Source organism: Aedes aegypti, chromosome 3, assembly GCF_002204515.2.
Source record: "Aedes aegypti strain LVP_AGWG chromosome 3, AaegL5.0 Primary Assembly, whole genome shotgun sequence".
Taxonomy (NCBI): domain Eukaryota; kingdom Metazoa; phylum Arthropoda; class Insecta; order Diptera; family Culicidae; genus Aedes; species Aedes aegypti.
The window spans coordinates 307,930,223-307,943,735 of record NC_035109.1 but is presented as its reverse complement, the minus strand read 5'-3'; the positions used below and the strand labels follow the sequence as shown (position 1 = coordinate 307,943,735).

Genomic DNA, 13,513 nt, shown 5'->3' with positions numbered 1-13,513 from the left:
TGCATTATACCGGGCAAACGCCTGGATTTGCTATTTTTGCATGGCACCGAATAGATGCTATACAGAACCTTCGGATATCGAAGTCTTCGGCGGCCTTCTGCCGCCTCAGTTTCTCTATCCTCAATGCGCCTTCGCCGCATATAATTTTTGCATTGTTTAATGACATGTCTGCATTTAACAAAGCATGAACTTGTTCTTTCCATATCCAAGCTTCATTCTTTAGGTTTGTAACTTCAATTCGGCCTTCTGTGATTAGGCTTTTTGTGATTCGGCCTTTTGTGATTCGGCCATTTGTGATTCGGCCTTTTGTGATTCGGCCTTTTGTGATTCGGCCTTCTGTGATTCGGCCTTCTGTGATTCGGCTTTCTGTGATTCGGCCTTCTGTACATTCGGTCTTTTGTGATTCGGCCTTTTGGTAGGCTAGATTTCGGCCTTTTGTGATTCGGCCTTCTTTGATTCGGCCTTTTGTGATTCGGCCTTCTGTGATAATCCCTAAAAAGGCGAGTGTCCGGCTTTCGAAGCGTCCGATAACTCGTAATACGGGATCAAATTGTAACTGGGATAGATTTGATCAGATCGGTACCAGATAGCATTTCCAAGAACGTGTTTATAAACGTAGTAAATGGCCGATAAATTTATGCTAACTTAAAAAGTAATTCTGCAATAAAATGATCAAATACATAAGTAGTAAGAATTTTGACATCATTATCAGATTCAAGGGATCCAAAAGCAGTAGAAATGTAAATGTTTTGCAATAAAACTTGTTTCTTTTATAAGGTACACCGAGGCAAGTTGAAACAAGTAGGACAAGATGAAATGCAAAGTTTTGAACATTATTTCAACGAATTTTGACTGTTTTTCTTCCCTGAAAGTTTTCTTCGTTTGATAAATTTCGGTTTCAATATTTCATATTTTTTTAAATTTCACTATGATACCTTGCCATTTCAACTTGCTCCGGTGTACCTTATGGTGATCAATTTCACCCCAGTATATGAATTTTAGTTTTTAATTTTCAAGCTTATTTTAAAAAATGGTAAATGTTATTTAACAATTTTAAATAAAAATCACCAGTGAAGTTCTGATTCTGTCAAAATAATTTTGGCAATATTTGACTTCCTAAAGATGAAATAACAAAAAAAAAATGTAAAGTAGTGATGAATTTGTCACCGGTTTACTATAAACAAGCCGTAATACTTGTTGTAGTGTGACAAATAATACTTGCCGTAAATCTCAAGAAAAACAAGAAATATCAATAGAGTAAATGCCTAGCTGGATTCGCTAAAAACACATGTAAACTCTTATCTCCTGATTCCTGTTTGAATTATTTTAGTTTTCTTGGTTTATGAATGGTCTCTTTTTGGTTCCTGTTTGGTTCTTTTGGGCTCTGTTTTCAAGCATGAGATATTTAGAGTTCCTATTTTTAAGACACTCAGTCGCTACCAGCCCTGTATGTACCCTTGATGGCATAATATAGACAACGAAGACTAATCCTGAATGTGCGCAATGCGTATCTAGCTACGGAACGTGAGAGTGGACGGACGAACGTGATTATTATAGTCATCGAATACCAATGCAAGGACAGTCAACAGCAGGGAAGTGCAGTATACGCAGATGCATCAACTGGTGTAATTTTCAAAGTGATCAAATTTTGTGTGGGTGGAAATGGTTAGGGTGGTTCAACTTGCAAATAAGTTTGAACATTCAACTTCCCATATCTTCCTTACTATATTTAAGGAAATAGATTTCTATCAAATTTTTAGCTGCTTTGTTGAGGATTTGAAAATTGCCTAAAGCTGTTGAAGGTTTTTATGAAAATTTATATGAGGAAACTAGAGTATTAGAACTTTTAATGCTGATAAAACTACTATATGATGCTAGTATTAATTATCGAACCTCATTACTCAAGCTATGATTACTGAATTTTAATCTCACAATAAGCTTGGTTTAAAGAATGAGTTTTTAATTTGCGATGATAAATTTTTCGAAATTTCTTCATATGTAGCTGTTTTTCTATAAACATCGTTTTCAGGCCTCCATAACTTCCAATCCTAAAATTCTGAAAATTTCACAGATTTGTATTTTTCTCATAAGAACTGTAAAGAAGATATGTGAGATGTAATTTTCAAACTTTTTAATTATTTGAACCGCCCTAATAGGGATGGTGCTACTGCTTGCTGCTGCATTCGTGCAAAAGAGACCATCCGCCCCCATTGTGGCGGATATGCATCGTTATCTCTGGCAGGAGCAACGGCACCGCGATTCAATTTGCCTTATGCTGTTTTAGTCGATTCATCCGACGATTCCTGCATTCCTCGCATTGTGTGTGATGTGGTTCCTAGCTATCCTCCTTGTGTGGGTGGTCAGGATGAAGCAGGATGGGAGAACTAGCTTTAGCACAAACTGCACACATCGCATAGCTATAGTTGGTGAAAGGGAATGGTGGCTGTTGTTTACGCTATTACGCTTTCTTTTCCTTCGATCGGTTTCAGGGTTTTTGAATCGGGGCCAGGTCAGTGTGTTACAATTGAGTCGTATCCGTTTCGATTACCAATTTAGCCTTTTTGCTACCGTAGGTGGTATGTTCGACGCATCATGAAAGGAGGGAAAACACGTTTGGTTTCAATTTTGTTTGAGTGGATAATTTTTCAATTGTCTATATAGGACGGTTACAACATACAGCTACCTATCCCTCGATGTATGACGAATTACATTTACGCGGTTTCCTTGTAGGAGGGTTTCAAAGACTTTTATGTATTAAGGAATCATTTAGATGGAGACATGTAGTGTAGGTTGGATTACGGTAATTTAGTAACAAGACAAAGTTGATCAACTGTTCAAAACAGCACTGATAACCGACGCCATTTTTCAATAGAATATAGCGGAACGGTAGCAAAATGGGGACTTCTGGTTTCTTAAAATCATTGACCTATGCCTATGTTGTCATGTTTATAACATATGATAATCCTTAGGTCCTTATAATTTGGAAAGTTGGTCGGAAATGTTCGGCAAAGTTGTTCAGTATGCCAAATGCCAGCATTGTTTAAGCCAGTAGATTGGAATTCTAGATTAGCGAATATCTCTAGATACTTAATACTTAAAAAGATGGCATATTCGGTATTTTTGTTCAGTGGGTCTTAGGTTGTCATGTTCTGGGCAGTAGACTTGCAATATTGATTCGCAAATGTATCAGGATACTTAGAAAGATCACGTCTCGGACAATGTTATTTAGTAGGTCACGGGCTGTCATGTTTTTGATTCTGTTCCAGCAGAGGATAACGCCTAACACTTCTTCTCTATCAAATCCATGACGATATGGCGATTGCCGATCTACGATCTGATTACCATCCTACATCGCGAAATAGCTGCCGCAGATTTGCTACGATTTATGATCTACTGACTTGTTGCACAAAACACCATGCGTCTCCTTGACGCAACGTCAAACAAACTGCGAAAAGGACAATCATAAAAGCCACTCGCCAAATTGAACAGCGACCACGTCGTTCGTCGTAACCAATCGCTAATCCGTCCCCAATTATGAACAGCCGAACAAAACCCATATCAACCGTGGCACGTTACCCCTAATGTAGCCCGAATCGGAAGCTGGCGAAACGTACAATGAGCCAGAAAACCCACATACCACTGTGCTTGTGCTGGGCATGAAATTGTAATGACCACAACGTGTTCCCCCCTTGGGGATGACACACAAATTATGTCACACTAAATTTGAACATTTTTGACCCCCTCCCCTCCCCCCTTGATACGATTTTTGAGTGAATCCTTTGGAAATTTTGTAATGCTTGTCAAACCTTACTTGCCCCCTTCCCCCTCCAATGGGCGGGAGCGTGACATACTTTGTGCACGACCCCTTAACACTGCTTCCCTTATTCCTTCCCACTCGAAATACTCACCCATCCAGTTGGATCAGATTGGGGCCGTCCTCTTTACTGGCGTCGCCCCGGTTGGTGCTGTTCTTGTTCAGGTCACTGGCACCGGTTCCCGCGCCACCGCCGGCCCCTCCCGCTCCCGGATGCAGCTTGTCCGAGTTGCCAATCGTTCGGCCTGGCGATCGTTCTCCCCCTATCAGCGGTTCGTCGTCGTCCGGTTTCGGGTGCATCAGGATGAATGGCAACTCTGCCACCAGGTCACTAAAATCGAGGGGAAATGAACGGTTTGGTTGACATGTGGGGGTTGTTCATTTGGGTGAAGCAGCCCAGTTAACAAGCATTTAACAAAGGAAGGAACAGTCTGTGTTTTATCAAAAAATAGCCAATACAAAAGTTCCTCATACCTTTTAAAATCGACGAAAGTAGCTTTTATACGGATTAGAGAAAATTAATTGAGAAGAATTAAAACCTTTTTTTTCTAAAACTTTACAATAAATCCACTTTTTAACATTTATTCGTCGTGTACATTGCTGAAACTTTGCATGCAATCAGCTCGCGTTCAAACATTAGAGATTTTCTTTTACTTTCATCTCATAACAATTTTATGACAAAATGATACAATGTTTTATTCAAATAGATACAATGTTAAATTCAATAGAATTGTAAGTTTGACGAAAGTATTTTTTTGTTTTGCTTCGTGGTAATGTCCCTTCCCGAGTAGAAGTGTATGGCAAATTAAAAAAAATAAAAGATTTTGCCATCAGAACTAATTTAAATAAAAGCTGAAAATATCATTACAATAGCTAAATGTACTATTGTATCAACATATGTTATTTATTTGTTATTTAAAATACCAATCGAAAAACTGCTGAGGTAACCCTCGTCTGGAGCATGGTTAAACTTGACAATTCAAATGTTATTTTCTGCTCCCGGTAATTTGAGAATAACTAAACTAACCATCCGTCAACTTTGTTGTGAAATACTACTCAATTGTCAAAACTCAAATAGGTCGACCGTGAGGTTCAGCTTAACCATTTGAGAGAAAAATAACTACCAAAATGTCAAATTGAGCTAAAAGTAAAACGAATCGGTGAAACAATTCACAGCCTGAATGTCAAATTTTGACATTGCTGAGATGATTAAAATATTCTACCTTGTACACGAAACTGACACACGTATACCTGGAACTACGATATTATCAAACTTCAATGAACTTAAATTTTTCTTCGCTGGGCTTTAGTTTATGGTCTAACCTTTCAGAAAATCTTTGCCTCAAAATATTTTATCGATGACTTCTTTTACTGAGTGCGCATGTAGCACATGGCATTAAAGAGCCGAATAAATTAAGAAATTATTTTTCTATGTCAATATTGTAACTTAGCTATCCAAAATGGTTTTGGAAACAAATGTTCTGTTTTTGCCCAGGTAAAAGACTCAATAGAATCTTAAATAGATAACAGTTATTAAACATTTTCTTTGGCATTTAGCTATCCATCGGTGTTCTGTTGAATAAGTTGACACTGCTAAATTACAAAGGAAGGACTTATTAATCAATTGCAATGATACAAACTAAAAGATAAGCAAACTTTATACATACTCACCAGCATCACTGAGCAGGTTTGTGATGTACTGGACACAACGACTTTTTTTTGCATAAGACTGTGCACAGTGTGCCTTTGTATCACCCATGCAAGTCTAGTTTTAATATTTCAGATTAAAAAAAAATTTGAGTACCTACCATCATATAGCACATGTACTCGGAGCAGTCCTTAAGAACGTGTTTGGTATTTCGATAATCTATCATAGCTGTAAATATTGCTGATTGTGAGTCCTATGCAATATAAATATGAAATACCCTGTAGACATTAGGGCGATTCAAAATTAGAAACAGTGTGAAAATAATATCTTATCTTCTTACCCTACCATTAAATAGTATTCTGTGGAGCTTTATGATCAAAATGCGTTGACAGCAGGGTTACTTCATCTCAAATTTATACAGTACTATAGGCATGAAAGCTATGAGCTAATGAGCTCTCAGTAAAAAGCAATGAAATGTTAGACTTAGAATTTGTTTAAATTTGTTTGCATTGTTTTAAGTTCAAAAGAAATTTAAAGGTTAAGAACCATGAGAGGTATTCTCATACTCTGCCTCATAGTCGTCCACCTAGGACTTTTTCGTATAAAATATAAAAAACTCCAATATTTCAAATTTTCGTTGATATAATATTTTGAAGATAGGATTTTCTGAAAGGTTTGATAATATCGTGGTACAAGGCATGCGCTCCTATATCATAGCCTATTTTCCCATATCTAATTACGGTTGGTCGCGATAACCGATACTTTACCATTCTCCTAAAAAGCTACGTAATGTATGGACGATCTCTTTTTATATAAACAAAAAAACTGATTTTGTTATTTTTCTATCCTCAGCAAGGATGGAAAAAATCGTCTCTAGCGACTAACAACACAGTATATGAACGATCTAAGAGGGCCGTTGTTCTTCCAAAAGCATGATTGCAACTCCTCATTACGCGTACTTTGTTTAGATATATGGAGCATCTGATGCACTGTTTGTCGCGGGACAAACCGTTTGTCGGATATTGTAACATGTTGCGATTAACGTAAATCGGAACACATCCACGGCATTAATTTTTGCCCAAACCATGTCAGATAAACTTCCGGATCAAGAGTTGCATACCAGGAGCCGAATCTCAGCGTAAAAGTTATGTAGTTTGTTATGATAACTTGACGACAAAAGGTTAATCGTTGTTGCTATGATCGCAGGATAAAGAACAATCGCGATCACGGTAAAAAGAAGCAAGGTATTATACTTCAAAAAATGAGATTTGGCGATGACGTCATTCCTATCGCAAACTCGAACCAGTGCAAAAGAAAGCAAGGCCTGATCTCCTTTACTATCCTCAAGGCCTCATGCTTGAAGATAGGAATGACGACACATGTTTTGATATAAAATCGTTGTTTACACGTGGGAATAGCCTACCTTATATGCATCATTTATTTTGTCATGATCACTAGATTTCCATCCTTGATCCTCAGTAATATTAACTCAGTAACTTGAATTTTTTTCTGTTCAGTTATGTTTGTTGAAATGATTCGACAACATTATAACTGCAACATTTCTAATGTTAGTTCTTACACCATGGGACAGCAAATGCATTTCTGCTCTGTAGAATTTCCACCGCTCATTATTTGTTTTTAAGAAAATCGGATAAGACGTCGGATAACTCTTCAAAAGAAATCAAACGAAATGCTTCAATAAAGTATTTAGAAACTTTTTTATGTGGATACACCTATACCCCATTTTTTTATATTTTGAACTAGCTTTACATAGACATTCCACGAGATTTCCGTGCGTTGCCTTATATTGGACTTTTCAATCAACGTCTTTCTTTTAATCGGCTGTCCGAAGTAAACATATTAATATCGCAATATTTGGCAACCTTTTTTTTTAGAGAAGTTCCATGATTTGGCCATAATAATAGCATTTAACGCTTTGAGGATAGTGTTTCTTGAATTATCAGCACGTTCTGTTGTTCTATGATAATTGCGAACCTTTTATACTTATAGCTACCTAAAGAGAAAACACAAATTCAACCTCTAATGAGAAACTTTCCACTTGTCCCACGTGATTGGAAAATTGACAGTGTATCAATTGAGGTATTTTTAGATCTATGTCAAATTAGTTCTAAATTTTTTTTATTGCAGTTTAAAACTGTCAGAGAGAACAACTTAGAAGTGGTACAGAAAATTATTTTCTGCAACTTTTTTCTACTGAAAATATCAAAATAAGATTGCACGCCGCCAACTTGTTACGGAGTGATAGTTGACAGGTTAACAATATTTCGCTCTATTATGCAATAATTTCTGAAAAATCTTAAGAATCTCTTACCTATCGTGATGTTCTCAAAGGTTTACACAATGAGTTTAAAACGTTAATTCACATATTCAGTAAAATATACCAATTATTTTCACTTACCCCATTTACCCACTTGCCCCGCGGTACCTTATTGATTTTTTTTCCTAAAACACACATTTACATTTACATTTACACTCACATTTACACTTCTGATTTAAAACTCTCTAACATACGCAAAAAAAAACAATCCTCTTTTACTAATAAATTAGTGGAATTAAATACATTTGTAATATTTCTTGTTCATGAAGCAAGTAGTGATTTTTTATTCTATGTACAGCACGGAAACATGTTACGAAAAGTGAATCAGTTTTTCTGCAATAATACACAGAGAGCAAAGATGAAAAGAAATCAATAATTGCAGATAAGCTCCTATGAAACATTAATAGCGAAATAATCCAAAATTGTTTAAAGAAAAATATCAGGCTTCAACTAAGCACTTGAAATATTGTAATATGCCTTTGGAAACTAAAATTGAAAAAGATGCTAATAAAAACTGTTAAAATTGATTGCTGTTCGTAAGTTTTCAGTGCCATTTATGATTTTTTTTTTGAAAATTTCTAATATTGTACAGTTTGTTTTTAGTTTTTTGTTGGAACATATTTGATTATCAAATGCTGATTATTGAATAATTATTGCTGTCTTGCGATTATTTCGACGATAAATATTCTTAAACGCTATTGTAGAATTTCGAATTGCTAATTTATGCCAAATTATTGCTTGCTTCGAATTACTTCATTGGCTATTTTTGATAGTGATGGTCATCATTTTCCCAGGACATGGTAATATTTTCCCCCATTTGAGTGACCACACCACGCACGTCCTGGTGGGTAAAATCCTACTTACCCGCCCAACGGTGTAATGCACAGCTTAACCTTCACTTTATACTGCACGATAATGCCGAGGTTCTCTCGCTGGGAAGGATCGGCGATTCTGTGTTGCGGCCCGCAATGTGTTCCGGTTTGTCAACAGGTGCGCAGCAATATCGGTGACGATGTGGAAAGCATGAAATAAATAGAAGTCAAATTAGCATTATTTCCAACGGTGGGATTTAGGTTCTCTGGTCGCTCCATATTCCGGCGATGGAGTGTGGATTAGGGTGTTCCAGAGAGAAAAAAATAATGTCCGAAAAGTCATGGTGCTCAACCTGAGAATGAAATATATGCTTTTCCATAGCAGTATTGTAGAACAAATCAACTTTCTGTCTTTTTATGACGTTTTGTGCAAATGTTTTCAAAATCTCCTTTTTTATTAAATTATTTTTACAATTTTTATCGCAAATGACCAATTTTCATAAATTGATTCAGAAAATTGATTTGTTTTACAAAAATGCTATAAATAAGTATATCTTTCATTCTAGGGTTGAGCACCACGACTTTTTGTACATAGATTTTCTTTCTGAGTCACCCTAGTGTGGATGTACTTCATGAATAATGTGGCTCGATTGGTTTGGTGGCTGGGACAATGATAGGGGGTGGAATGTCGGCGCAAACACAAAGAATGAGAGAAACGGTTGCGACAGAGCATGATTCAATGAGGCTCATTCAAACGGGCGTTGTTCATGTGATTTTATAATATACAGATACTGGCGTGCAAAGTTGGAAGTCTGAAATGGATGGCTTAACTTTTGTATTGGAGGTTTGCGTTCTATTGAATTGGACACGACGACACAGCTCATGCGAAAGGTGATGGAGATATGTTTTGAACTAAAGGGTTTCCAAAACATATAGAGGAAAGATTATCTAGCATTCAGTTTTCTGGAAAATGTTTCTAGTGCATAGTATTTTATTTAGGGGCTACTTTGAAAGACACCAAGAACACTTCATTCTTAGATGTATTAATTTTTTACACCTACGACATATCTAAATCCATTCAAGTGATATTCTTACAGACTTAACATTGTTTTAAATTCTACAAATAACGGTATTCTTGATAACTTTACTTTAATACACAGATACAATTTGTTATTGAATAAGAAACAGTTCGCGCGGAAGACGAAAAAGATGTTTTTTAACGAATTCAGAAGTTATTATTCAGATATCTTGCAGAAAAGAGATGATATTTTATTTTGGATATAGTTTAAAGCAACAATTTTATCCAGGTTTTAGCAATACATTGAAACACATTTTGATATAATACTCAACGTTTTTTTTTAAAGAATTTTTCGATTAATACTTTAGTCTTTATGTTATGCAGGACCCCGGAATCCTTCTAAACAATTTTAGTAAAAAATTTCTGAGGATGTTTCAGTGAATACAGTTGTATATACGAGCAGGTCATTTGAGTATCCAAAATAATTGTTTGAATATTTTGAATTGGAATGCTCATTCTTCGAATGGTGAGGAGGACGAGATGTTTAATTTTCTAACAGCTAATAACATGCAAATAACAGTTATTACTGAAACTTATTTGAAACCAAATAAATAGAGATCCAAACTTTCCTGTTTATCGTAATAATCGACTGGATGAAGAATGTGAAGGATAACAGATGAATGATGATTCGTCAACTTTTTTGCCATTTGAAATCAAACATTTTGAAACTTTGGGTGTTTACTGTTTTACTATTCTACTGTTTTACTGTTTTACTGTTTTACTATTTACTGTTTTACTGTTTTACTATTTTGCTGTTTCACTGTTTTACTGTTTAACTGTTTTACTGTTTCACTGCTTTACTGTCTTACTGTTTTACTGTTTTACTGTTTTACTGTTTTACTGTTTTACTGTTTTACTGTTTTACTGTTTTACTGTTTTACTGTTTTACTGTTTTACTGTTTTACTGTTTTACTGTTTTACTGTTTTACTGTTTTACTGTTTTATTTCAGTCATTTTGTAGGGTAAACTGCTCTTTCCGGTTTATATAGTTTCATCGAAACTAGGGTTGCTTCTATTATTTTGTCCGAAGCATGCTTAGGAATTAACATTCCACTTGATGCTGTCATTGACAAACTCGAACATGCACACAATAAGACCCCCCTACAGAAAACGATCAGAATAGGAGCATTCAAACCTTCATCAATAAAAATACCTAACATAAATGCGTGTTGTTCTGTGTGGTTATGCAAATGAATACCATTCCTTTTTTTTTAATTTTGATGAGTGACACCCAACAATACCATCCGCGAGCAATAAAACAACGATGCAAAAAGCAAAAATCAATATTATCTTTTGTTTCAGGCCGAGTGAGAAAAACATATGTATGTGTTCCAAGTACTCATGCAGATTGATTGAAAAACATATTGCGGGGAAAAAAATAAAGAATTTAATTTGGTTTTATTGATAAGGTGGGCGGTCATTTATGATGATGATGCTGATGTTTTTTTTTATGATGAGAATGATGTGATGGTGAAACTTTGGCTCGGAGCGATTTTTTGGTAACTTGATAAGTTGTTTTTAAATTTTTGATACTTGTCTAGGTTTCTTCAGTAGAATAACTTCAGTTTAATCAAAATGTTTAAGTCAGTCCTGTGTTTTAGAAAACTTTTTGAAATTCCTAAAGATGAGGAGGCAGAGCTAACAAACCAAACCCTTTAACTTTTTCAAAGACTAGATACATTATGATATTTTCTCAGAAAACATGAAATTTTCTTAAATTCATAGTTTTAAAGATACAGATAAATCTATGAATCGATGTTCCATGACCAGTGTTGACCAGTCCCACGAGATCAAACTCATTAGAGATCTGCTTCGAAAATCTCATGGTAGAGTTTTTTTTGGGCAAAATCACTCAAACCCACTCAAGCCGTCAAAAATGATTCAGTCGTAAAGCCTGTCTGATAGTTTTCAAATCATTATTTTTTTTTCTGGAAATAACCAAAACAAGTTCTAGTCTCATTTATTCTACAGATAAGTTTCACCCAGGGGTTTTACAATGCGTTAAACAATTCAATGGAACGTGAAATGTCGTCACCTTTAATATGAATGACAAATGAAATGAAATGAAATTTAATGAAGCGTTTCGTTGTGATGAATGTCACGTTTGGAATTTTTCAAATTCGCTCACAAAAGGTAATGAGAGAGTACCTATATTTTCCATCGACCATGTTGCGAGACCTGGATAAGGAAAAGAAAAAAAAGAACACGAGACAATAAAGAGCAAGATCGTTGCAAAGACGAACACCGGCGCACGGGTCGGTAAACTTTAATTGGCAAAAATGATCCCATACCCAACTTTTCAATTGCTGTTTTATTTGTCGGGGAAACAGTTGAGTGTGATATCCTCCACTACCTTTTGAAATAGGCTACTGGAACTCTAATGGAGAAGTCGGATATGGCGAGGTGGTCTAGTTTTGAGTGGTCATGATGTAGAAGGTAAAAGGATGGACGAAAAAGTTTCAAAATTATTATATGCCATTAGGATCTAAGGACGAAAATTTTTCCCAAAGGGAAAGTCGAACAGACGCTTTCCAGACTAGAGCTGTGTCGGAAAAAGAGGTGGCAGAAAAGATTTCGAAGTGTTTTCTGCTCGTGAAGCGTAAGTGAATTTTCTATAGTATATACCATTATGGTTCCGGTGGATTAAATACACGTCAGAATGTAATGGACTGATTTCTTCAGCTACATGCTTCTACCAGTAGCAAGAGATTCTAACTGAGACCGTTCGTCAAATACAATGCGTCTCCATTGAACCATAGAATCGACTAGTCTGATGCAAAATTGTTATGTTTTGGCTTCAACGATTTTATTTATGATAAACATCATCCTGCCGAAATTTGTAATGATCTGGAAGAACTTTGGCTGTCATAAGTCTAACCTATTGTGTTTAGTATTGGTACTCTTCGTCATAATTTTTTTATGGAAAAGTTCCCAAGCTCTGATAAAGTGAGTTAAACGTCATGTAAAATTGTTGTTCAACATTGTAGAATGGATTCGCAAGTAATAGTATACCTGGAAACTGAGCCCGAACAGGAACCAAAAACCATGTGATACTTTAAAGTTATAATAAGGATTATTCAGAGAATCCAACCGAACATCTTTTAAGGTTAAGACGCAGTGGCTTAACCTCCTTAACAAAAAGATGAAGATGCTTCGGAGCACAAATCTAAAGAAACAGGCAAATCGTTCAATCTGGAAACTTGATCGATTGGTTGCTGGCCGGTGGTGACCAATCGATCATGTTTTTAGCTCTAACTACTGCCTAGTTATCTAGATTTATGCTCATGCCGGTTTGATATATGACTTCGATTCATCTTCATCTTAAAAATCATTTCTATTATTTTTTACGACTTTTCGTGACATTACGCCAACAATTACCCTAATATTTTCCATGATGTTTCCCGGAAAGTTCAACCGAATTCAGATATATTTGAGAATTTTACCAAAATATTCTTATCAAAGTCACTTCCAGAAATTTCTATAGATTCCTCCAAAGGTTTCTTCAAGAGATTCGTTCAGAAATTTTTCTTAAGGTGAAGATGAATCGAAGCCAAACCTCAAATTTTCAAGAACACAAATCTGGAGAACCAAACATCCATTTGAGCTGAAAATTTAATCGATTGGTCACTAGCTGGTGGTAATCAATCGATTAAATTTTCAGCTCCAACGGGTGTTCGGTTCTCCAGATTTATGCTCTTGATAATTTAAGGTTTGGCTTCGATTCATCTTCACCTTAAGACTCCAGAAATTCATTGAAGAATTTCTAAACCCATCTGGAATACAATTCAGGATTTGTTCGATTACTTCAGTTTAGGAGCTTCTT

The 13,513-nt window shown here is 35.8% G+C and overlaps 1 protein-coding gene across 17 annotated transcripts in view; it reads right to left on the bottom strand.

Annotated features, from left to right (window-relative positions):
* LOC5575687 (beta-arrestin-1) overlaps window positions 1-13,513 on the bottom strand; it is a 281,251-nt gene that overhangs the window by 10,977 nt on the left and 256,761 nt on the right. For 14 of the 17 annotated variants that reach the window (XM_021852258.1, XM_021852264.1, XM_021852259.1 and 11 more), the window contains 3 exons: window positions 11,839-11,868; window positions 8,665-8,751; window positions 3,909-4,145 (listed from right to left, as the gene is read on the bottom strand). In XM_021852258.1, coding sequence (XP_021707950.1) covers window positions 3,909-4,145; window positions 8,665-8,751; window positions 11,839-11,868 — 354 coding nt within the window. Of the gene's footprint in view, window positions 1-2,280; window positions 2,565-3,908; window positions 4,146-8,664; window positions 8,752-11,838; window positions 11,869-13,513 lie in introns of those variants that run through there. The other 3 variants (XM_021852274.1, XM_021852275.1, XM_021852276.1) reach the window with 2 other exon arrangements.